Raw genomic sequence first — 26,595 nt, 5'->3', positions numbered from 1 at the left:
TAGTGTGTGTTGGCAGCCTGGAATTGGTTTCTGCCTTGTGCCCTCTGTTGGCATGGATTGGCTCCAGCAGACCCCCGTGACCCTGTTTTCGGATTCAGCGGGGTGGAGAATGGATGGATAAAAGCTTTTATTAGGGTTACGAACTCTAAAAAGAAAGTTCCGTATTACTGTTAAAACACGGCACTGGCTGGAGGCCGCCCCTCAGCTTTAACGAGCAACAGTGACTGTTTTTAATTCAAGAGAAATTCATGCTCTATTTGAAAAAAATATAAATAAGCAACATAAGATATTCCATTTCATTATCCTTTTATTAACTGCCACATGTGATTTCACAGTACTTTTACTTACTGATGGTTTGCATCTGAAATACTCCTCCGTATGTTTTAAGTGATCCACCTGTAGAGTAACTTGACTATCCCAAAACTGTCATATCCCATCACATTAATCCATAAGTCCATTTTCTAATAGGCTACAGTACGAGCCAGCGAGCCACTGCGTTAACAATTCGAATTAGAGCTTCAGGGCAATGCTGTCGAGAACGGGCCATTCAAAAACAATCAAAAGCTGTGCGGACGAACCGAACTCCTGACAACTGGGCGCCGCGAACGCAAATCCATTTTCGAGTGGGCGTGGCCAGCAAACAGTATTTGGATTCCGCGCTTGAAACTGCGCGCGTTGCTTTTCCCTCCAAATTTGTTCGAGTCATGTCGGACTGGGAAGCGGAGAGCGACGAAGACAGCAAAAATGTTAGGCAGAAGGTGCCGGAGTTTCAGTCATCTGGGGTGGCATCTTTTGCCTTTGGGAAAAGTATAAGCTTCGAAGGAGGAAGACGGGGCGGAGGATGGGGACGGAAGCAGCGCAGAGGGCCGCAGTGGGAGAACTGGAGAGAGAGCGAAGGCAGAAGTGGGAGCCAAGAGAAATTCTCCAGGAGCAGGCGTGATAATGAGTCGTCCACGGCGCGAACCTTTACAGTGGACAACGCCGTGGTGGGGATGGTGATAGGTATGGATTAACGCCTTACGTACTTAAGTGCTTTGCACACTCCGCGTGGTACGTAGTACGGGAATCGCACACTCTTCTTGAATTGCTTCTTTTGACGAGCGGTATCTGTTTGGTTTGCGATGTGTTGTTTTTAAGTCCACAACTTGTAACGCATCGGTTTTAGTTGCTGGCAGAACAACAGTGACGGTGGGCCCATATATTGGCGCATTCAGAGCTTAATTTACTCGAAACTTGAGAGTTTCCCCGCATTCTGCGCTTAAGGGACCGGAGTGCTCGGAACTTGCAAGCTCTCAAGTTCAGTTGTAGTGTGCATTCAGTTGGCGAACATCTCAAGATGACGTCGTATACTTTTCAGAAAATTAAACTTTTTCTAGCGACTGTGCTCAGAATTAACGGGTTTTAAAACTGCTGGAGTTCCAACTTTTTTCTGTAGTAAAGTACTGTCGCGCAGTTCTGAAAGTGGTTTATAATTATATACATCTGATTTATTTATGCATTCCCGTTCAGATGGTAGCCACGGATGTTCGCAGGGAGGAAAATTTTTCTGTGAACCTGAAAGTTAGGGAGTTGTCGGAGGCCAGTAGAACTAGTAAGAAAGAGAAGTAAGCTGTATGTTTTGTTTTATTAATCTACATATATGAATAATAAAAAAGTAATGCAAACTTGGATCACTCACTCACTCCTCAGCTATAACACTATTTCTTGTTTAGTTAAAAAGCTGAATTTCGACAAGTTGCACATCTAGTTGAATAGGTTTCTGCTAAGAAAGACAACCAAGTGTAATTGCAGCCCCCAGTAACCCTGCATTCAGTCTTTTTAGCCCCCCAACATCCTGAAATACTCACAATGTCAGTCACGAAGCACCCATCTTGTTCCCAGTTAAGCTGTGGTTGATACAGAGTGAGACAAAAGTATGTTAACATTCGAATGGCGGAAACGGTTTATTCACAAAGCATACTTCATATGTGCAAGATGAATTACAGGAATGTGTCACCCAACCTGCAACCAGAGGGGACTGGGCGGTCTCATGGTCTGGAATCCCTACAGATTTTATTTTTTCTCCAGCCGTCTGGAGTTTTTTTTGTTTTTTCTGTCCCCCCCTGGCCATTGAACCTTACTCTTATTCGATGTTAATTAATGTTGATTTATTTTGTTTTATAATTGTGTCTTTCATTTTTCTTTTCTTTAATATGTAATAATAATACATTTTATTTGAAAGCGCCCTTCAAAACACTCAAGGACACTGTACACAGTAAAAAATAATAAAAGTAAGAAAATAAAAAGCAGGCAAAAGAGCAGGTAATTTACAAGATCATAAAAACATAAAACAGTTCCAAGATAGGAAAATGGAGAAAGTTATGTGGGATAAGCTATTTTGAATAGGTGAGTTTTTAGTCTAGACTTAAAAAGAGAGAAAGAGGTGATGTTTCTTATTTCAGGAGGTAGGGAATTCCAAAGTCGAGGAGCAGAGCAACTGAAAGCCCTGCTCCCCATAGTGACAAGACGGGGGACAGGAACAGAGAGAGAGAGAAGAGGATCTGAGACACCGAGATGGGATGATGATCTGTACCAAATCAGAGAGATATGGAGGAGAGAGATGATGAATAGCCTTAAATGTATACAGAAGTATTTTAAAATTAATGCGATATTTGACCGGAAGCCAATGGAGCTGCTGGAGAACAGGGGTGATGTGGTGAATAGAAGGGGTCCTGGTGATAATACGGGCAGCAGAGTTCTGAACACGTTGAAGCTTATGAATTGATTTTTGAGAAAGACCAAAAAGAAGTGAATTACAATAATCAAGCTGAGAAGTAACAAGGCTGTGAACAAGAATGGCAGTGGCCTGTGGAGTAAGAAAGGAACGGAGACGATTGATGTTACGCAACTGAAAATAAGCAGACCGAGTGACATTATTGATGTGTGAATTAAAAGACAGAGTACTGTCAAGGATGACACCCAAACTTTTCACACATGGGGAAACAGAGACCGGCAAGTTATTGATAGCAATAGAAAAACTATTAGTTCTGGATAATTTTGATTTAGAGCCTACCAGGAGAAGCTCTGATTTATTGCTGTTGAGTTTCAGAAAGTTAGAAGAGAACCATGTATTTAGCACTTTGAGCTACTGTTTGTATGAAAATGTGCTATATAAATAAATGTTGTTGTTGCTCGCCATCATGTTCAACACACAAAAACCAACGAGCAGCAGTACCATTTAAAGCCCGGACACACATTTCAAAGGGAGTAGATGATGCCACAGTCAGTCCATATTCTGTCCTTCAGGTCAGATCACGAAATTTCCTGCTCTACATTCACCATAACCAGAAATTACAGGGTGTCAAATCAGAGGAGTGTGGAGGCTATAGAGATTGTCCACCACGACCTATCCATCGACATAGAAAAGTGTGGTTGAGATAAAAATAATCCATTAGTGTTAACATAATTTTGACTCCCCTTGTATTTGAGTTGTGTGAGGGTGCTGTGACTCAAAGGGCGATTTGTGACTGAGGTTGTGGATATTACGTGACCTTCGTCATAGGTACTGCAGGCTGCAGTTAGACCCATCTCCAGTTCGATGTTTGTTTTTATTGTTTAGGAGTAAATTTCCCCCCCTGCAGTACAAAACTAAACACCTCAGAATTTAAAAGAAATGCCTTGACGGATTTGATTGAAATTTGGTTGTTTAGCTGGCATGTGTTTTTTTTTTTTTAAAATTGGTCGAATTTATTATTAGGCTAACCTACTGTACATGCTCTGCCCTGCACTGAGAGTGTGCTTTATGCACAGAGGAGGCCACAGAAGTGATTGACGGGCCATGCAAATAGCACCGCTGACCAGTAAGGTGGACAGACGACTGAAGAAGGGATGGTGTCCTGGATGGGAAAAAGTGACGTGATCACTTTGTAAAATAAAAGTTGAACGTTCAGTGAAGGCCAAGGAAGGTGCAAAGCTCAATGGTTAGCAAGCACTGTTTTTGCTACTGGCACTCTTAGATGCATACAGGCACTCATGTTGGTAATCCGTTCTGCTCTGTCAACCTCCAGGACCTGGCCGCACTTGACAAATAATACCCAACCTCCTGCTATTTGATCGCAGTGTTGCAGACTCCAAGGGAGAAATGTTGGTCATAGATAGTGTCAGTTTTTAATGTGGCAGCCATATAAATTGTCTCGTAAAACTTGATGCAATTGCTCTGTGCTCCTCGTGATTCATGTTAATATCATTATAACACAGGGTCCTGACACATACTGTAAGTATATCTACTTCAAGCACTGCTTTGCGTATATATTCACATCTGCAGACATTTAGCTGTGGGCTACATAGAACTGATGAAAAACTCAATAATTAATATTAATACTATTAATAATTTTCCTAATTTATTATTTACTGTACATATGATGTACATAATTTGTGAGTATATACATGTGCCTGTTGGAAGTAGTGTTCTTAATCCAACCTTGTTAATATGAGAGTTAATCATTGCTGCTTGAACAGCAAATGTAGTTGGTATGCATTTTGTCCAAACTTGTATTAATAACTTTTATCAATTCATTCTTGCACTCAAAAGTCTTTCTTTGGTGGACACATCATGCACGCCCAGATATACTTGCATTTTCTTTTCCTCAGCCAAGTTTTCACATTTCTTATTGTCCTAAATAATCTTTCCACTCTGCAAACTGTTACATGTAACATTTGAACAGTCCAAACTAAATACCAAGACTAACCTCCTCATACTCGAGCAAATACGCAATCTGTCATTTACATGTCAAAGAGGCTGGAAACTACTGCTGTTATAAAGATTTTTGTATAATATAAACAAACCATCTAAAGCATCAACTACTTACTTGTTTAACACTTGATTATGTTACATTTCTTTCTACGTTGGGATATGTATGTGTTGTGATTAGGGGTGTGCGATATTGAGGGAAAAAAAATATCTCGATGTTTTCTGGGACATTGACGATAACGATAATTCCAAGATAATGTAATGTATTATTTCAAATTATATTGAATTATATTTTTGTCCTCTATAACTTATCAGGTCTTTTTGTATTTTTAAACGTCATAATAAATAAGATCAGTTTAACCAAAGCTGCATTTTATAGAGCAACCCCAAATTACACACCAATCACAATATGAAGCCTATGCCCAAAACAAGGTAGCCCCTTCCAGTTATTAATTTGTAGTGCACTGACAACGTTAGCCCCGCTGTCTGTCATGCAAACCATGCGTTCTTCTCGCAGTGACCATGATGCCAGCGCAACTTTTGGACCTTGCGCAGTGATGTGTGATCTTGTGGGAAGTAGGATGTTTGCAAACAAAAGCTTTGCAGTTGCCAGTTTTCGTCAATATAATGCACCATCATGGAAAGATATGGCTCGGATGTTAGGCTTGGCCATAAATCCGTTGTTGTGGCAAAATGTGAAACCTTTTGCAGTTTATGCGTCAGAGTTTGGCGACATGAATCATACAACTTAGGCAGAGCTGTTTGTCTTAAATATTTTTGGCCAGGCAGTGTGTTCCTTGGGTCTAAAGTATTTAATAGCTGTTCAAAACCATCTCTGTCAACAACTTGAATTGGCACCATATCTTTTACGATGTAATTGGTGACGGTGTTTATGTCATGCCATCTGTTGCTTTTCTTGTCGTAAGGCACTTTTTTGCAGAATGATTCCGCCAAAGTTTTTTTTTGTGCTTGTACCTTGGTTACTTTAGACTTGTGCTGGACAGTTGGCTCCTTAAGCTTTTCGTATTCTTCGTATGCTGTCCGGTGGTTAGTTCACAAATGGTGAAACACGTTAGTTGTCGAGCTGTCTTTAACGGCAACCGATTTACCACATAGTTTGCAGATTGCCGTCTTTTGAGCAGCATCAGTCTTTTCAAAACCAAACCACTGCCATGCGAGTGAGAATGAACGATGTCTGGCAATTAACTCTGAAGACGTAGATGGCATGGCTGTTCTATCATCTGGTGCTGTTTGTTCACTCATTTTGAGGCAGGGAGCAACGCTAACTTGCGGCTTGCTGGACGTTCGCCTACGCAGCTTGCTTTGCGCACACGCAGTGGTCTATACTGTTGCATTTGTGAATGAATGAACTTTTTTTTTTTTTTGCAAAGCGAGTTGCTCGATGATTTAATTCCGAACATCGTTAAAACAGCAATTAAGATATAATCGTAAACGATGTATATCGCACATGCCTAGTTGCGATATACATAAACAGGGAAAACGTATAAATGGATACGATGCTTAGTAATATAAAATAAGGTCATTGTTAAAGAATGGTTACTGACTGAAAGTTTGATCTTTGTTTGGGTGGTAAGAGGAGTTTTTGTGTCCATTTTCTTTGTAAACATTTCTATTTAACAATGGGGTAAAAAAAAAAGTACAGCATTTTTAAACTGTAAAAATGCCAAGCATAGCCATATAAACAGACATGACCACCTGTAGCAGGCTCTTCATCATTTTTTTATGTTGGTGGGCAATTTAAATATTTCTTTGGTACGCTTCTGCTCTTTTAAATTTTTTTGGGTGCAGTAAAACAATATGGGGTTTTGATATGAATGTTGAACTTTGGATGCAAATATAATTGCATATTTTTGAATTGATAGATTGCAAAAAGCAATGAGCTGGCGTACGGTTAAGTAACAAGTCCAAAATGCAGAGTAAAAATTGAATATGCAATACAGTTAATAGTTTTGGCACAGTAATTCCAATCCGTAAACCTTTCTTACAACAGTAATACAGGGAAAAGTATATACTGTAACTTCTTCAAGGGGTCACCCTGGGCACACACCCAAGCCACGTGCAAGTAGTCCTTGTTATTTATTACAGTGCAAATCCTGATGGATTTTCATTTTTTGTCTGTATTTTCACTTTAATATTGGAGTTTGGGTAAGGAATACATTTTTTAAATCGGTTATCATATATACTAGTTGGTTCGATCAGTTTCTAGACAAATTTATTGAGGTTGGCACACTTTAGAAAAGAGAGTAAAGTAGAAGTGTAGGTTTATCTGGGTTAAAAGTTAGTGTTGACACCTTTGCAGGTGGATTGCAGGCATGTGAATAAGCATCAAGTAAAAGGACAGTTCTTTTTATTTTATTATTGTAGCATTCTGGTTTCATTAAACTGAAAACAACAATAGAAAACTGTTTAGTAGTGTCAGTTTCATTTGCAGCCTTGTGGAATACCATATCAGGTGGTGCTCCAAGTGGATTACACTGATAATGGGTGGACATTTAATCAACATTGTGTAATGCTCAAAATTGCACTGAACGTTATTGGCGGGTAGAATAACCGATGTTTAACCGTGTTGATAGCAAGGATCTGATAAGGAGTAGGGACATCCTTTCCCTTTAGAATCGCTCAAGTCCTGCTTTGGAATGCTCTGGCACAAGTTCTGAAATATGCACAGTATGACATTGCACCATTTGTGCAGATGAAATTACTACAGTCCTTTAGGGAATGAAGAAGGTAAAGGTTTAGTGATTTTTTAAACCATCAGATTTGAATATGCTATGGAAGACATTCAAACTTACTCTGGTGTTCATAGGAGCATTCCTGATTTAGATTATCAGTGTACATTGTGGAGAGAATTTGCCTTTCTTAAAGAATTGATTAACTTGATACAGATGTCTATGTGACGACTTTATTAGAAAAGAGTATCAGGCCTATTACAGTCTTGATAAGCAGTTCTAATCAATGAGTCAAGGTCAGTTTAATTGATCCAACTTTAGGCATATTAAAAAAAAAAATCAACTTCTGTGATTCAGTCTCCACAGCTTAGACATTACTCAGCAGTGCTCCAGTAAATGAGGAAATAGCCAGTGTAATTCTAAGCAAGTTATCAGCAATGTTGTGTTCCTTTATTAGCATACTACTGCATAAGCACTTTTACCAGTATCAGTCACAAAAAGTATTGCTTACTTTGTTTAACTTGTCTTGATATGACTATAATCAGCTTTTAACTAAATGCAGTCCGATCCACAAGCTTTGCAATAAAAGAAAACCTTTATTTTTCGTTCAATGCGGGGGCATTGTCATTCTTTAATAGTGGGACATTATATGACAACAGTACTGGCACCATAGGATGCTTCAGGTCCTATTAGGATGAGTGTACACTTATGCGAGTTTTAGCCTAATTTGCAAGCTCCTAAATGGTTTTCAAATCTGCTCAAAATTACAAGAAAGCTCTCTAAAATTGTATGATCACTATCTGCAAGGTAAGAGATGTTCAAACACAATTATGAGTGACTTTTGGGCGCCTAATGGCTTTTTGTCATGTCAAAAAATTTTTTTTCTTTTTAAGTATATTAGATCCAAAATACTATTCATTTTTTGCAGTGAACCTGTGCAGCTTCCTAAGCTTGTACTCAACGAAGAGAACAATACAAAGTAAATTAAAATCCAAAAGCATTTAATTCTATTCCTCTCCATTTTTGCATGTTAACTTTGCAGCATTTGTCAATCGAGAATATTCAGCTCAGCATGCTGGAGATGTGATGGTTGTATTACAGGTTTGTAAAAAGATGATTTGTCTTCGTTTCTCTTTTACATTTAGATAGAGGTATACTTACTTTAAAGGGAGACGGAATGTTGAAAATGGCCTGTGTTGATTTCATAGGTAAATGAAAGACCTTCAACTTTGTATATTGTTGTTTTGCGGTCGGGGGCTTGTTGTGTGCAGGTTTTAGTGTTTTTTTTTTAAATAGGCAGTTGCTTCTCACATAAATTGTCTTAATTTTTCCTGAAAAATGGCAATTTTTTTATGACAAATTTATGTAGAGCAGTGTGATAACATTGGGTCATTATTGTCGCATGTACAGAGTATAGTGAAAATTCTTACGTGTGTACTGTAGTAGGGGAGTGGATTTGAATCCTGGACCATTTACTGTGTGTGGAGTATACTGCACACCAAGAGTTCCCAAACTTTTTTTCGACCGCAGACCACTTTACCAAAAACATTTAAAACCGTCGACCCCCTAGTCATTTAGTTTACTTAAAATAATAAATTTGTATGAACTTGATATTAAATATTTCACTAGATATCAAACTTTTTATTTTAATCACTTGTAATTAATGATTGAAAAAGATAAAAGGACTACAGAATATGGCATTATCTTGTGTAACATTTAATATCGAAATCTGCACTAATGAAAATTAAAGCAAAAAAATAAAAGCAGTTTTTTTACATTTTTGATATTTATGAAATAAATATAAATTCAAAATAAGTACAAATAGTCCAAGCTGTACTGTCTGAATTTCTTTTTTGGTTCAGTCATATTATTATCTGTGTCCTCTGATTTTCTTTTTCGTGGTACTGCTCCTCAATAAATAATTATATTCAAAGTTCAAAACATATAAGTACATGTCACATCAAACGAACCAGTTTATAGTGTTTTATGAAAGCATGACTGTACAAGACTGATTGATTCTGCTAATGTCAAATACACGTCCGTGTTCTCCCCAGACATTTTTTCCAGCTGGGTGGCAAGAAAAAGTAGCCGGGCGAGACGGGGAAATTTGGTTGTGGGGAAAATTTAAATATGCGCTATTTTTATTAGTTGTTGTTATTTTCCAAATCTCAATATGACTTCCTTTTTTAAGGTTTGACACTTGTGCCAGAATATTTTTATTAAATTTAAGAAGTATCCAATTCAGGATCCTGCAACCTTAACAAAAATTTTAAATAACAATTGTTATGACATAAACCAAGAGGCACAAGTAAGAAAAGTGAAAACAATGGAAAAAAGTATGGGAAACCTAATGAAGAAAAATTTTTAAAATATTCTTCAAAGCCAACTTGCATATGCAGAAGGTGTCTTCTGTTAAATATTTATTTATTCTTTTCTTCCTAGAGGCCCAGTTGTCTGAAGCTTTCCCATAATCAAAGTCCCCAGGATCTGGGCCCTCCAAGGAGATCACTCATCATACACTGTTGTAGTGACTGTACTGCAAAGTCATCCGACAGAGATCTAGTGTAACTGGCCATTTTCAGCTTAATCTGGGGAATGTTCAGAATATTTTGAATTTGCATTAAGTCTTTTAGGACTAATTTTTTTTTTGCTGTTTCTTATCTCCCAGGGCTGAATATTTTTCCAAAAACTAACATTTTTTAAAAAAGAACACAAAGCAATTGTTTAACATATTAAATCAACAAAAAATATTTACTTTTGACAAATGTTACTGTCTTGCATGTTGTATGAGTCTGCATACTCTATGATTTCACATACATATCACATACATTCTACACAGCAAAGTTCTGTAAAGTCTGATCTCGCTCAAAGCAGCCAATTTCAGTCATTGCCACATTTCATGCATGGCATTATAGCCTGGCTCACCCCATGGGATTTGCTTCTGTTTATTACAGAAGTGAATAAAACTTTGCAGCAGCACGTACCTATCACCATGCTGCATAACCTGTCCAAAGCCACCAGGGGACAAAGCACGTTTGGACCAGTGCTACCTGAAGTTATATCACCAGTTCTGTCTCATCTCTATTTGTAATACCACAGCACGCTTCATCTCGTCTTTTGTTGTGGGTTTACACTTTGAAAAACGAGAATGCGATGCAAACGCAGCCCGCGATTCAAAAAATTTCTCTGCCTACCTGTTTGTCTCGTCTGACGGTAGCTGAAAAGCAGCATCAGGAGAGAGCAGCCTGAAGTACAGCAGCTGGTGATCTGTCGTGTACAACAGCGAGCCATGCCGTCTTGTGAAGTCCAGCAGCCAGATCAGCTCTCAACGGATCAATGTCTGTGTATTTATCCCACGCGAACCTTGCCGTAGATGCATCGGCTGCGCGCGCTCAACTGGCAGCAGATCCGCTGGCGCGGCATCGGCTGGTGTTTGATCAGCTGATGCCGACTTCTCACTCTCTTGCTCAATCTCCTGATCACTGTCAATAAAATCCGATTCTGAAAAATCAGAGTCCGACTCCGCGATAATGCGCAAAAAATTGTCTGCCAAGTGTTTTCTTTTCTGCACTCACTTCGCTCCCTTGTCACATATCGATTTCATCTTGCCATTGTTTACATTTCGCAACTCTTGCACACGCTAGGATTAGTTGCCGAGTCAATGAGTCTAGCTTTCTTCCAAGCACAGAGGGAATGCCTGTGACGTGACAGTGAGATTTGTCGCCATTAACAGCTGATTATCGCCCTCTATCCCTGGATGTCGACTTTAGTCAACATTCGCCCTCAACCCCTCCTGTCGACAAAAGTCGACATCCGCCCTATAAGAGTTAAACCAGCCATCCTAACTGAAGAATTTGGAAGAAATAGAATAGCTGCCTTAAGATGTTCAGTTTTGTTAAATAAGGTACAGCAGCTGCTGCTTGGGCACTTGCAAGGGCCAGTCGGTGGTTTTAAAAAGTGGCAGTTGACCAAGAGTCCAGATGTTTTATCTCTAAGCAGTTTTGCCACATCTTTCTGTTTATCAATCATAACGGCTGCTCCATCTGACCCTAGTCCAACCAGGTTAGCAGTTTTCAAGCCTAGAGTGTCCATAGTCTCACTCCGTGCGTTGCTTATAGTCTCCGCTTTGCCATCAATCATATTGCGGGTTGATACAAAACTAACTCTGACCTCTTTAGTGACCTGGCAAACATATTTAATGTAAATAATTGTTTTATATCTGAGATATCTGTGGTTTCATCACACAGAATACTGAAAAACTTCAGCGTGTATATTTTTCAGTATGTTAGATTTTATTTCTGATGCTAAGACATCCAGCAGTTCTTGCATTATACTTTTAGAGTTGTAATGTGCATTGAGGTGTTGTAAAAATGAACAACCCATTTCTTTGCAGTGTTCCAACAGCTTTTCAAACAACGTATGTGGCAACTCATTTTTTGCCAAACAATGCATGGATCTTAAAGCTCCCACAAAGGCATCTCTCTGTAAGTTATTTAACACAGATACAGATCTTTCAATTTGACCAATTCAAGTTTGCTGAAGTACACACTTTCCTAAAAGGTCAGCAGAAGACTCCATGTGCGTTTTACTTTTATCATGGTCCAGCAAGCTTTCTTTTCAAATTCTTGTGTATGGCACGTTTACCCAAAGTAACCCCTCCTTGGGGGGAGTGTGTGTTTGAGTATTTCATGCACAATGAGCACCACGTAACATTTTCTTTGACCATTACCCAATCACAATCTTTAAACCATTGTTTGTTTATGCCGGATAAGCGGTGCTTAGATTTATTAATTGGCAGAGTGTGTGCTGAAGAGACTTCCCCTGATTGATCAGCCTCTGCAGTGTCTTTGTCTGAAATTGCCACATCAGGAGTTGACGCCGCACCTTCATTAGTTTGTGACGTCTCTTTTCTGAAATAACTGAGTAGTGGTGTTTTCTGAACACTTCTTTTGCTCATGTTGGTAAAACGTTTGAAAAAAAATGTAAAGTACCTATGAATAAGACTTTTGAGTGGAAAAGGGAGAGCCTGTTGGATATTCAATTCAAACTTGCACTATGGAGGTATGCATTCTCGACATTTCTACTTTATTCTTGCCGTTTATCTCAAGATTAAATTCGACATGTTGACTTTATTCTCCTAGTTTGTCATTAAAGTAGAAAATCGTAAACTAAACTTCATCTGAAAATGAATGTTTAATTTACTAGATTTTCTCAAAACCCGTCATAAATTATGTAGCAACATGTCGACTTTATTCTCGTCATAAGCGTCAAGGTTAAAGTGCAAATGTCGAGAATAAAGTCAATATCTCGACATATACTGTTTTTTTTTTTTTTTCTTCACTTTGTCCATTTTTTTTTTTTTTCTTCACCATGGCCCTAATACGCTTCCGTACAAAACCCTCAGCAATTCAGTGATAAAACTTTTTCTCAGGACACAGTGTGCAGTGTGTGCTGCAAGGGTTTCTACACACTTTTTGCAATATGAACGCAGGTCCAAATATGAGCACATATAAGAACGGCAGATGGGGTCACTTTAAACAGGAACCGCAGTGAGTGCTACAAGGATTTTTGCACACAGAACACACCTAATGCTTAAACAAGTGTGTGTGTGTGTGTGTGTGTGTATGTGTATATATATTTTGCTGTTGTTGACCCCCAGAACTAGAAAGTTCAAATTGACCTCAGGGGGTCGATATCGACCACTTTGGGAACTCTTGCTGTACACCTTTCCCTTATGGTTGTTCTAGAATACCTACACAATAACTATAATCATAATAAACGAACAATAAAACAGCGGAGAAGCCATGGATTAAATAAAAAGGCTGTAGTTATCAGCAGGGAGACGTGAATCCCGTGGCGAAGCAAGGAAGGGAATGTAGAGACGGAGCGCCGGACGGCCTTATATAGGCAGGCAGCCAGCCAACAACGTGGAAGGCGTTGGGATGGGGGACCCAACGCCGCCTCCCACGGTGACTGAGCTGCAGGCTATGGACGTATATATGTACGAAAGTAGAATTCAGTTAGTGTTGGGAATCCGCGTACCAAATTTCTTGAAGATGAGCCCATAAGTAACAAAGACCGTTGAAAAGTTCAATATGGCGGCCTACAGTGGCGTCATACCACCGAAATAAGTGCGTACATCGGTTTCGTTTAGCACAGGGAAGCTGCCTACCAAATTTTGTGAAGATGGGGACATAAATAAGAAAGTTCAACATGGTGGACGTTGTCAACCGTTAACATGTAGAATTTCTAAATGAAACCTGCTTAACTTTTGTAAGTAAGCTGTAAGAAATAAGCCTGTCAAATTTCAGCCTTCTACCTACATGAGAAGTTGGAGAATTAGTAGTCAGTCAGTCAGTCAGGGCTTTGCCTTTTATTAGTATAGATAAGCCCCTTTTCCCTTTCATTTTTAAGGGTCTCCTGCTTTTTTATTTAAACCACTCTCGGTGCCTTAAGAGCAACTTTTATGCTAGTTCTGATTAAAATTCCATGGCTCTTTCTATATTATGCTTTTTATCCATTTATGTGCTTTATAAATGTTCATGTGACTTTGCTGGAGTTGTCATCTTCTGGATGTTTTGAGTCATTTATGAGCCTAAAATAGCACAGTATATCACGAGGAAAAAAAGATTACGGAGGCCTTTCATCCAAAAGGCTTTCTGTTCTTAGGAAGCCATAGGTTTTCAAGAGGACATAATTATTACTTTATGTAGCTTAAGATGAAATTTAATGTTGAATATTCTGTTAATTAATTTCATTGTTTTAAAGCTATGAGACTGTTAGAAAGTTCTGTTTTTTCACAGGTCGTGGAGGTTCCAAAATCCGCGAGATTGAAGAAAACACTGAAACGCATATCAAGGTATATATGAATTTGATTTTTAACTTGTTTATAACATTTTTTTCATAAACATTCTTAAAAGTACAGTCTCTTGTTCATGACAGATTAGAATGACTGCCTTGTCTTTTTCTGTAAATATGAAAAAGGTGCCAACAAAGCCATTAAGAGCAGAGTATAGTGCAAAGGATGCTAGAGATGAAATCTTGCCATTACTGCTTGGTATATTGGGAAAATGGTCTGTAACTGAGGAACAAAGGATTTGAGTTATTTAGGAAACCTTGCTGGACCAGTAATCTGCAGACCTCACTATAGGCTGCAGACAGAAATTTCAGCCACCGTGATTTGAATAAACTGTCATTAAATAGTATAATACCTGGAAAAAGTTTTGTCTTGCCATCTTAACTATGCACAAATTGTAATAATTTAGGATTAAACATGGAACATGTCCAGCAATAAATCTCCTCAAACTGCCCTCTAAATACTTAAGCACCATTTAAATGTTAGAGCTGACTTTTTTCGATGTTTTAGCTAGTGATGGCTCAGACTTTTTAATGTATATAGCTGCTTTTGGACCTCAGTTTCTGCACCCAAATGGTTCTAAAGCAAATAACAGATAACTCCAAAACTTCCCCTTTTTTCTCCATCATCCATAGTATACTACACACTGCCTCCCTTTTGATAGCTGTGAAATCTCCATCACCTTAAAGCAATAAGGGGGATTTCTTTGTTGTGTCCTTCCGAGCTTTTTCTTATAATCCAGTCAACTATGCTGTTAGAAAGTAGCAAGGTAGCAGTAACGCAAACAGTTTTGTTAGGACTTTCTTTTGCCAGAATGGCTTTCCACTTGAAATTCCAGAGGGTATATTTTTGCCATAAATCAATGTTTGGTCAGTTCAGCACCAACCAAGACTGCACCCACATTATTGTTCATAGATGGTAGTGTCTCACACTAGGATTAGGATTTTTTTTTAATACATGGGCAATATCAGCCAACTTCCAATCTCAAGGATCATACTCTTTAGCCTTTAGGGTCTCCACAACAACTTTGTTAACTGAAAATCCTCAGTGTTGGTGTGTCAGAGTGGGATTTCAGCATTGTTCACAATGGCAGTTTTGTTTTAATTCCCTCCTTCGCTTCTCCCTCAAGGGTGTCCATAGTGCATCCTATAACTTTTTACTTAGCCTGTTTCGGTGGGCCTCCCATGAAGTGATGCTATCCAATCTGCACACCACATCATAGAAAATCACACTGGCCATCACAGAGTTGTAGATGATGTAAAGGATGTCACTTCCCACATTAAAGGGATGCAGTTTCCAAAGGGGAAAACAGTCTGCTCTGCCCTTATATAGTTTCTTTGTATTCCAAGGCCTGTCCAACTTGTGGACCCACAAGTACTTGAAGGAGTGGACCCACCTATGCAACCACTCCTTGAATAGTGACCAGACAGAGAGGCTGTTTGATGTGGCAAAAGTCAGTAAGCAGTTCCTTGGTTTTGCTGATAGTAAGATTGGGGGGACTGGGCAGTCTAATGGTCTGGAATCCCTACAGATTTTATTTTTTTCTCCAGCCATCTGGAGTTTTGTTTTTTTCTGTCCCCCCTGGCCATTGGACCTTACTCTTATTCTATGTTAATTAATGTTGATTTTTTTTTCTTATTGTGTCTTTTATTTTTCTATTCTTTATTATGTAAAGCACTTTGAGCTACTGTTTGTATGAAAATGTGCTACATAAATAAATGTTGTTGTTGTAAGATGCAGACAATTCACTTTGAACCAAGAATAAAGTTTTCCACCTCACTCCTATACTCTTGTCTCATCCCATTTATCAGTACATCCCATAAGTGCAGAAAACGGGGTTTTTTCTGCCTTCACCAGTTTCACAATCTCACGGTTCTGGAAAACACAATGCAGCAAGTACTAACTGTAAAACTATACATTTTTACAATCGGAACATATTGTAGCTATATGAAAAGATGCAGTAATTCAATGCATTTTAGACAGTGTACAGTGGAACAGAGCAAATGGCTGCAGTACATGTAGGTGTTATAAGAACAGTGTGCATTACCTCAACGTTATAGTAGACCGCAGTATGGAACGGATTTACCTATTTTCATTTCTAAAGGTTCATATTATAGAAGTCCACTGTGAAGCCGGTCATGTTTGGTTGCACTCTTTGACCAGTTTCTGCCATAGACATCCCATGTACGAGGACATGGTTAACATGAATTGCATGAATCTCATTTGAAGCCATTTGTTTCCTTGCTCTTGCTTTTATTCTTCCTTGCCCTCTTCCACTTTGCCTCCTGTTTCTTCTTCCTGCAGTGGTTGATCCATTGTTCCAAAAGAAGTGAACTGACCCATGGCCATTTTATGTATCCCAAGACTGACTGTGAACAATTTTGACTTGTAGTGTAATACATTTAATATGTTTAAATTTGAGAAGTGACGTTTGATCTGATCATCCTAATCCCCAGTAACACTAATAATTAAAAGGCTTTATGGTGCTTTTAAAATGGGCAAGCTGATGATGCATGGTTATGTGTGCTGCACTATGGATGTACAGTGCATGAAACCCATAACCTGTTTTTTCAGTTTGACTAAAAAGAAATGCCCTGTATATTCTTTGCTTGTTTCCTTTAACCTTGAGCTGAAATTGTATCCTCACAAGAACCTTCTTTGGAAAAATGCCAGTTTTGGTTGATGGAAGGAACTGCAGGTTCACAAGGTGAAACTTCGGGGCATCAACCTAGTTGTTCCCAATTTCATTGAAACAAACCATGAAACAAAAATTTGTGGTCGATGGCGACAAACTGACAAATCCAGGGGCCTCATGTATAATGCCGTGCGTAGAACTCGCACTATAACATGGCGTAAGCACAAAAGCTGAAATGTGCTTACGCACAGAAAAATCCAGATGCAGGAATCTGTGCGTACTCCAACTTCCACGTTCTTCGTTACATAAATCCCGATCAGCGTGAAAACTACGCTCGTGCGCGCATTTTGTAAAGCCCCAAATCCTCCCAGAATTACGCCTATTTGAATATGCAAATCAATATAAATCGCCCTTAAGCGCAGCCTTCTGTGAAAAGACAATTGGTAAAGCACGGGGAAAATATAAGAATTTCAGCGAATACCAAGTGGAGGCAAAGGAAAAACATACTATTTGTTCAAATAAACCGTGGTATAATCAACAAAAGGAAGTTGATCGAGTGACATAGCGTGTTGGAGAAACTTGAAAGCTCACATTCACAAAATCGCACAGTGCGGAAATAAAAAAGTCACATATCAAAGTTGCCGTGAAAAGAAGAGTTGTAAGCCCACTGTCTGAGTGTCATATGAAAGCTTATTAGGGTACAGAGAAAAAGGCACACGGTGGGGAAAAAGCACGAAATGTCAACTTTAATCTCGAATTTTCCACTTTAATCACGTAGTTTATTTTGTCATTTAGTAGAACATTATAAACTTCATCTTAAAATCGTTTAATTAACCAGTTTCTCAAAATTACATCGTAATTAAAGTAGCACGTTAAATGCTTTGTTTTGTATTTGATCTTCTACTCGTATGTGATCTATGTGTGTGAATCACTACTTGCTTCTTAAACTGGCTCTCTTCCTCCAACTGGACACAGAGTCCATTACATTTGTGATATTACAGCTCTCTGAATAACTAAAATACTGAGATGTATACGTGATGTCATTTTCATGATGATAGGAGCTAAAGCACATTATTAAACATGTGTTTCATGAGCCTCGTGCTCATGACAAGCATTTATCTTTTGTCGAAATTTGTCGCTGTGTTTTTAGCTGTGTTATTTTCTCTTTCTGTTTTATATTCAATATATATTGGCGTGGCGCCCAAGAGTCCTTGCTTTTCTTTCCCCAAGTAAACGATCGCCATACAATCAGCTCTGTAATAGAAGTTAGGCCATCTATAAGCTTAGCGCCGATTCTTCAAAACGTTTAAAGAACATTGAAATATCTTCATAGTACATGTTTAATTATTCTATCCTTCACGACACTCCCAGTGAAGAATATAGATTATTTAAATGAAGTTAAAGTTTTATGTGTATAATTTAACAAACATATTTTGCTGCATTTCACCTTAAAAATGATATCGTCATCATATGTAAATCGCGCTTTATAAAGTGGCTCAGGTTGTGAGATATTATAACTGTAGTGCAAGTTTACAGTGGGGTGATTGTACTTATAAGTACAAACCGTTCTACAAGGAGCAATTGATTGAGTGCATTTAAAGTTCTTGGGATTAAACTGTTTCTGAACCGCGAGGTCCGTACAGGAAAGGCTTTAAAACATTTTGCAGTGGCTGAGACAGTGTGTCCTTAAAGCTGTATACCGATAATTCTCTTTCCGATCAGCTGCTGCTGTGATTCACACTCAGATACAGTGATATAAATACTCCGAGTGGTGCAGTGAGAGTAATATGGAAAAAGATGATCCGCTGTGGCAACTCCTAACGGGAGGAGCTGAAAGAAGAAGAAGAAGAAGAAGTGAGAGTAACAACGCTAAAGCAGTTATGGTATTTGGAATACTATGGCTGTTCCCTGGACCATTATATTGTTACGAGTTAATTACAATCAGATGCATTACACTAATAAACAATATGCGGTTAGTTTCTGTGTATTTATAAAGCCGCGTCATGAAAATAATGTGTAATCACACAAGAACAGTACCATTGCTTTGGCGCTGGGTGCGCCAGTTTGCAAAACCGAGCGGAGAACTTGCGTACGACAAGGCATGAGGTACTGTGGAAAAGTGCGTGGCTTTACGCCAAGTGTAGGTTTTATACATCGCGATTTGAACGTGGAAAAGTTCTTACGCAACATTTCTGTGCGTACGCACCGTTTATACATGAGGCCCCAGGTCATTGCTTCTGGAAACTTTCTTGGCTGATTAAAGCCTCATAAAGTCCTGATGGAAGGGGAGCTGGATTCTCTTAACGAGTGATACCTCCTTCTAAGACCTGCAGGTAGTGTGGTTGACCGGATGGGGCAGAGTCAATTGCCCTCACTGGGCGTCTTCTCGGCACTGTGGATGGCGCAAGAGGGTAATGTTTGTGCCAGCATCCCATCTTGACTCGGGGAATAAGTACATTAAACCCTCGTTTATCGCTGTTAATCCTGTTCCAGACTCTACCGTGATAAATGAATTTTCGCGAAGTAGGATTCTTTATTTATAAATCGAATATTTTCGCAGTTAGAGTATAGAAAACCTGTTTACGACCTTCTAAATACGTTTTAACATTATTAGACCCCTCTAGACATGAAATAACACCCTTTAGTCACCATTACACTGGTATTACCCAATATATTAGACAAAATAAGAGAAAATAAGACATATTAGACTTTACAAATATCATATTACTAGGCTCACCCGCCTTTTAAGGCAACTGACTTTTATTCTCAATTTGTGTGCGCTGCATGTGTACATCAGGCATGTAAGTGTAGGGAATGAGAACATCAAAGTGCCCATTCATAACATCTCCCGAAAACCTACGTTTTTTTTTTTTATCCCCTCAAGTGCCTGTCCAAAGTTGTACAATGGCAGCCCGAATCTGTACTGCTAAAGACAGAGTTTCATGCACTAAATTACCTATAGATGAGAATAAGCAAGCACCATCTCCCCTGGCATTTGTACTCCATCAATATTAATTATTTCCAGAGATCTAATTCTGTCTATTTTTCCAGCGCATCGCGCACGAAAGCAAGGGAACAATGGGAGCACCAGAACTCTGCTCACATCGCATCGCTTCGTACTAAAAGAGCAAGTAGTAACTCTGTGATAAGCAGAATACCGCTACGCTTTGCACTCACGGGACGGAAGGACAATCCCGACCGCTTTTATATAGTAGATTATTGTACTGTACATTTAATTACACACACACAGTTCTTACACACAACCACTAACCTATGAAGGCACAACCTCAGTAGGAGAGTCTTCAGGTGGTGCAGTATCTTCAGCAGGTGCATCGTTGTCTTCTTACGCTGAAGGAGTACTAAGAGTAGGCAGTGGGTGTCTGGGTGTGCGGCTGAAGAACATCTTGATAGGCAGTTGCTGGCGCTGTCTTTTCATATGCGTGAGGTGGCTTTTGTAGCATATTGCCACCTTCTCCTGGATAGGAAGCATCTTCCTCCGGTGCTTAGTTTTATTATCAGAAGGCTTAGAAAAAGCAGCACGTTTAGGAGCCATCGTGGGGCTTAGATAAAAGTTCTCAGAAAGCGCATGCGTAGGGACGTAAGCGTGTATGAGAAATAAATCGTGATAGAGTGAAGCCGCGAAAGTCGAGGCGTGATATAGCAAGGGATCACTGTATGTAATTCTGAAGAGCCCAGAAGTTGAGCCACTGACACCTGTGTATAACACAGTTCATTTCAGGGAATGTTTGTGCACGTGCTCACCCTCTCACACTGGGCTCAAGTATAATCAAAACATTGTTTTGTAAGTGAAATGTTTCTTTCATCTTTTTGCACACATTTCAATCATGGTTAAGGGAGGATTTGTCAGTTCTAGAAAGTATTTTATTTCATTGGTTTATTTTAACAATTATTTGTAAGGCCACATATTAAAGTCAGTATCACTGACACTTAACTTTTCATCCTGATTTAAAGATAATCAAAGGAGATTATGAGAGTGAAGTAAGGATCTTTGGAAATGAAGAAGCCCAACTTAGAGCAAAGGAATGTATTGATGAATTGATTGGTCATGGCTCTCATCACTCTGGGCAAGGTACTAGACTATATACACTAATAGAAAAAAATACTGTTTATGTTGATCCATTTGAATGGTTATTAAAGTATGTCATAATAATAAATTTATGAAATAATTTAAAAATAAAGGATGAACACCAGTTTCATTGAAGACTTTCCTGATATTGACACTTTCTTGTAAGAGAGCAAAACTATTACTGTTAACACCAAGCAGATGTTTGCACATCCTACATTTTCATGTGGTAATACTGTCTCTACTATTCAATCTAGTTCAGGTCAAAGTAAAAAAGGCATTGTTTTTACTTTAGGTATAAATCGGGGAAGAATACTGTACATCAAAACATCTGTTTCTTATGTAGGTGCCAAAGGGTTGGTGAATTGACAGGGCAATGTCTTGATAGGTTCCACACAATGTCTTTTTGTGGTGTCTGCAGCTTTTGCTGTACTCCAGCCACATTGGTTTCTGTTTACAAGGAAGAGACTTAAATAAATTCATCATTTAGGTTAACTAAAATCTTAAAGTTAAATATATCCCAAGTATAGTTTGAATAGAGATTGAGTTCAATATTTGTATTACCAGTTTTAAAACTTGTGCTGGTAGTGGGCCACTCATGAATTTAATGGTAGTTCAGATTCTACCATTTTAAAGATTCTACTTGCTTTTTTTAAAAAAAAATTGATGTGATATATAATTCCCCAAGGGGAAACTCGTTTAGCATGACCACTATGTTGGAAAAACTGGATGCTGTACACTACAGAATTGTTTTCATTTCTGTTAAATCATGCTGAACAAACACATTTTAACAAAAAATGAAGCAATACAGATTTATTTTGAAGGTCTGCATGCAAAAATGCAGCATTGTAATATTTCTGCATAAATAAACACTATACTCGGTCTAATTGGAGATCCCAGGGGAAGAAAATAACACTTGGGTTATTAGAAAATGATTTTCTGAATCTAATAATGGAGTGTGAGGAAGCTATCTTAAGAATTTTTTATATCAAAGTACATTTAATGAAGGATTTTGCATATCTAGCTTAATAATTCAGTGTTTTAGGTGCAATGAGAAGTGTCTACCATCATTTTGTTGACAAAATGAAATACTCTTCTTAAGATCTATTAATAATAACAGGAGTTACTTTGACATGTAATATGGGATCATTTGGGCTATGCATGGTTGCCCAGTCCTACCGGGAAGCCTCTTGCTTGCAGTTGCTACATAGATGCATTAAGGATAAGCCAAATCTTCTACTTTAGCTGGGTGGCCTTGATTTAGCTTTGCCATTCTGCTATATGTAGCAATTGTATTTTGGGGTACTTGCTGTTTCCTGCAAAATACTTGCATACATGTACAGTACTTTTAAAATACTTAAACCTGTTTATCCTCCATAAGCAGCTATTCAAGGATAAAGAACCTACTTTGAATATTTCAAATTTTGTAGGACCAGTGAAGGTATCATGTTGGGCTAAATCAACAGAAAAGTCTACAGAAGGTCCACCAGTTATACCCATTGATTGGGAATCTTTGAGACAAAATCGTGCTAAGTATGAAGCTATGAAATGGCAAGGTAAGTGTAAAGAATTGCACCTGCTATGTTATGTAGGTGGGTCTCATGTTGCAAATGACTTCTATTCCCACCAGTGTTTGTAATATGTGTTTTTTGGAAGTATTCAAGTTGTAACTTGTACTAAAAAAGCCATAAATGGGACATTGGCAAAAATGTATAATACTTTATTGCTTACCTAATTCTACTGCTCATCTCTAGGGGCAGCTGCCGATCTGCCTGCTTAACTTTGGAGGAGTCTATTGCATGGCTGCCTGTTCCACTGGTTACATTTTGCCCCCTGTGTGCACAGAAAGTATAAAATGATTGAAAATGGTGACAAAGTTAATATGGTATTGTGTTATGTCTCCACAATAGTGATAGTAGCTACATAGACATCTGTGTCAAACTACTTTGCTTTATGTCTAAGTGGGGGAAAAAGCATGTTGCTAGTGGAAAATTGAATTAATTCAGTTGAACAGAATAATTTTTTTGCCTGTTATTCTCGTTTGTATCGGCAGAATTACTGTGAGTCACTGTATCCTGAAGCCCACCTTTTAGCTGTTACTCAAAAGACCAAACTAAACTAGAAGTGTAAAGTTGCACATTACTTTAATGCAGCTGTGTGTAATAATTTTAAAGCTAAGTTTGTGGACATCATTCTTTTTAACTTAAGGGTTTTATGTCTTTTAAACAATACTTTCGAACTCTGATTAGGACCCTTACTTTTTGTCTTATCTTTAAAAGGACTGCCACCAATTAAAAAACATTTTTACATGGAAGCACCAAGTGTGACTAACTTGACTCCAGAGGAGGTGACAGTATGGCGGTAACTACATTTACTTGATCAAAAACTAATAAACATCGGTGTTGGTTGGTATGTAAATCATGTATCATGGAGTCGAAGGGGGAAACCATTTATATTTTAATTGTTTGCATAGCTTTTATTGAATTAAGGGTTTATGTCTGCTTACAAACCCAAACAGTTTTTCTACATTTGAATAAATTAAACTGGATAAAGTCTTTACATCTGGTAATGAGATTTCTGTTTTTGCTGTGTTATCGAAAGATAATGAGCTGTTGTCACAATACCAGAAGTACTGTATTCAATACCAATACCAGTGAATTTTTACATCTCTAGTCTTCATCTTATTGTATAATGAATTATGTGATTGGGTTAAAACAAGCAGAATGATAATGGCAGTTTTGCTGGCTTGGCATGATGAACCATTTTTAATATAAACCCATACTATGGTAGCAGAGAAGGATGGAATCAGAGTGGTATCAAGAATCAAGTGGAACTTGCTTGTAACCTTTCCTAGCTTCAACACCATTGACCTGAATTTACCTGGCTTGAAGCTCATATGTACCCACTCCATCAGCTCTTCCAGGCCATTCAATGTCCATCTGCTCTCAGGGATTAAGAATAACAATTTGAAACTGACCATAATAATTGTACAAATTAAAATAAAACAAACCAGTACACAGTCTTATTACTAGTTGTGATCCACTTTAATAACTGCAGTGAAACTTAAACACTGCAGACCTGGACCTGTATTAATGGGACCAAACAATTCCATGACAATTTTTTTTCTTTAACACCATTTTTTTTGTTGTTCTTATAAATGCTAAATGGGGGTTCTGCTGTATTTTAATGCTAGTAGTTGGCAAATACCCTGTACTATGATGTGTGTGGTTTACTTTTTAATATACAAGGCTTCTGAACTTTTTTTTTCTGGTATTCATGTACATCAATTTGCACAGCAAGTATTTGTCAGTTATTCACTAATAGAAATTTCCATCAAAAGGGAACAATTTTATTACCGCTGTATTGCATCTACAAACCCATATTTTCGTTTGACCCCCTTAATGACAAGCTTCAAGTTCCTGAATAACTCTGTCCCCCTGTTGACATTCATCAAGTAGCCTCCTGTTCAAAATGATACTTATGCAAGGAAAAAGTGCTGTTTTGAACATCAGATATTTACTTGCTACTGTTTATTTTGAATATCTTTGGTCACTTAAAATATTTTAGTCATTTTTTTTTAAATCTCAATGTAATTATACATATTACATGTCAACACAAAACTATGCAAAGTAAGATTGAGCTAGAAAGTCAAGAAAAATGATTGATTGTTTTGAAAATCGCATTGGGTTTCCCATTACTTTGTTTCTTTTTAACAGAAAGGAAAACAATAACATTATTGTTGATGATTTAAAAGAAGATGAGAAACGTCCTATACCAAATCCAGTGCAGACATTTGAAGAAGCTTTTGAACAGTACCCTGAAATCATGAAAAATATTTCAAGAGTGGGATTTCTGAAGCCCACACCTATTCAGGTACTTGGCATCCAGAGTAAAATGAATTAAAACCTTCTTAGGTATTGTTTAGACAATCAATGCTTGATATGAACCTGCAGAACTAAAGTTACTATGGAGAGAGATTATTTTGCTGGCACAGTTTGTATTGTGCACTTGGGTTAAAAAGATTTTAAAAAGATGAGCATATGTAACAGCATATAAAAAATCTCATTTTAAGATTGTACCATCCACAAATTAATTACAAAAAATTGGCACCCAAAAGGCTCTTTTTCTGTCCTTCCCTACTACTATACTAAGAATTTTAACATAAGTGTCATGCTTGAAAAGTGACTCTTACTCATACACAGTGGAGTATATTTGCATTACCAGAGATTGAAGAATTGGCAGACCAAAGACATCAAGAAAAGAGACAAAACAAGGAATGCAAACCTAGTATGCTATCAAAATCTTACTGTAGTCCTAATATCTTAGTAAAAAAAGAATACTGAAGATGCTTAAAAGCACTCATGAAGTTGGTTTTGTATCCACAAATTTGGGCAGTGATTCTTGCATGATGCCAGTAATGTCTTGTATCATGACTTCCAAACATGGCATCTTAACAATGGTAGCTTAAAATTGCAATGCAATTGAAGAAAAATGTCACAATAAAATATGACAATGAAAAAGAAAGTGATTTTTAGAAAGAAAATATATGTGTACATGTATGAGTGTAACAGCAAGGTGCAGAGGACAGGAAGATATGGAACAAGATGATCCACTGTGGCAACCCCTAATGGGAGCAGCCGAAACATGATAATTTGTATTTAAATATAAAACAACCAGGGAGCATACAGCTTCCCGACACAGACCAGCTGAGACACAAGTTCAACACAGCACACGTTTAATTTTTCAGTTCAGAAGTGTTTTCTGTTTCTTTCCTACATCACAACATGATGCTTTATACTAAGAACAACACCCTGTCTTTTTTTTTTCTTTCCTCGTAAGCTTTGTCATTCATCTCCTGACTCTGGCTCTCCGACTAGTGGTGAGGCAGTTCCTTTATAGTTCACCCGGAAGTGCGCCAGGCGTTTCTGGCTGCACCTCCAGAAGTGGTGCCATATGGGTCTCGGCTGTACCTGCAACACTCCCTGGCAGTGCTCACGGAGCCCAACTGGGCTGCTCCAAACTACAACCCCCACCATGCCCCTACAGTGATCTGTGATGCTGTAGCAACCCATGGGAAGTGCCCTGTAGTGTCTCTGGGAAGAGTAATGTCCCTAATGTGGTATGTCCCTTGGTCCTTCCACCCAGCTTGTGTGTATGTGTGTCTCTCTTTTTTTATTTATATATATATATATATATATATATATATAAATAATGCTGACTTTATATATTCAAGTTTTGACTTTATATAGTTAAATGTAGTCATCGTTGCATAACTTTTTCTTTAACATAGAAATTTAAAGACTAAATTCAACTTCCATTCCTAACAAAGATATTTCTGGCGACTAAATAGAACCTACTTATATCCAAATACGAGCTATTGAACTGTCGCCAGCCTGCCTGAATAAGTCACCCTCGCTTCGCTCTTACTATTTTACCGTTCATTTAATCATGGCTAGTGGCGGAAAAATTATAAAATGGAAGGAGGATTACACTGAGTATGGCTTTACCAAAACAACTATTGATGGCGAATCGATTATTCATAAAGCTTCAATTGGTTATCTGTTTTTCTGTGTTAACCTCATATTTTTTCATACTTCTCAA

The 26,595-nt window shown here is 38.2% G+C and overlaps 1 protein-coding gene across 1 annotated transcript in view; it reads left to right on the top strand.

Moving 5' to 3' along the window:
- Nucleotides 1-661: 661 nt before the first annotated feature.
- The window catches only part of ddx43 (DEAD (Asp-Glu-Ala-Asp) box polypeptide 43), a 64,396-nt gene continuing 38,462 nt past the window's right edge, over nt 662-26,595 (top strand). The window contains exons 1-6 of the mRNA XM_039738369.1: nt 662-1,002; nt 14,223-14,278; nt 20,883-21,000; nt 22,425-22,550; nt 23,274-23,355; nt 24,711-24,867. Of these exons, the coding sequence (XP_039594303.1) occupies nt 705-1,002; nt 14,223-14,278; nt 20,883-21,000; nt 22,425-22,550; nt 23,274-23,355; nt 24,711-24,867 (837 nt within the window). The 5' untranslated portion in view covers nt 662-704. The remainder of the gene's footprint in view (nt 1,003-14,222; nt 14,279-20,882; nt 21,001-22,424; nt 22,551-23,273; nt 23,356-24,710; nt 24,868-26,595) is intronic.

This window comes from Polypterus senegalus, chromosome 16 (assembly GCF_016835505.1).
Source record: "Polypterus senegalus isolate Bchr_013 chromosome 16, ASM1683550v1, whole genome shotgun sequence".
Lineage (NCBI taxonomy): Eukaryota > Metazoa > Chordata > Cladistia > Polypteriformes > Polypteridae > Polypterus > Polypterus senegalus.
The sequence above is the reverse complement of the archived record's forward strand: the minus strand, read 5'-3'. Positions and strand labels throughout refer to the sequence as shown.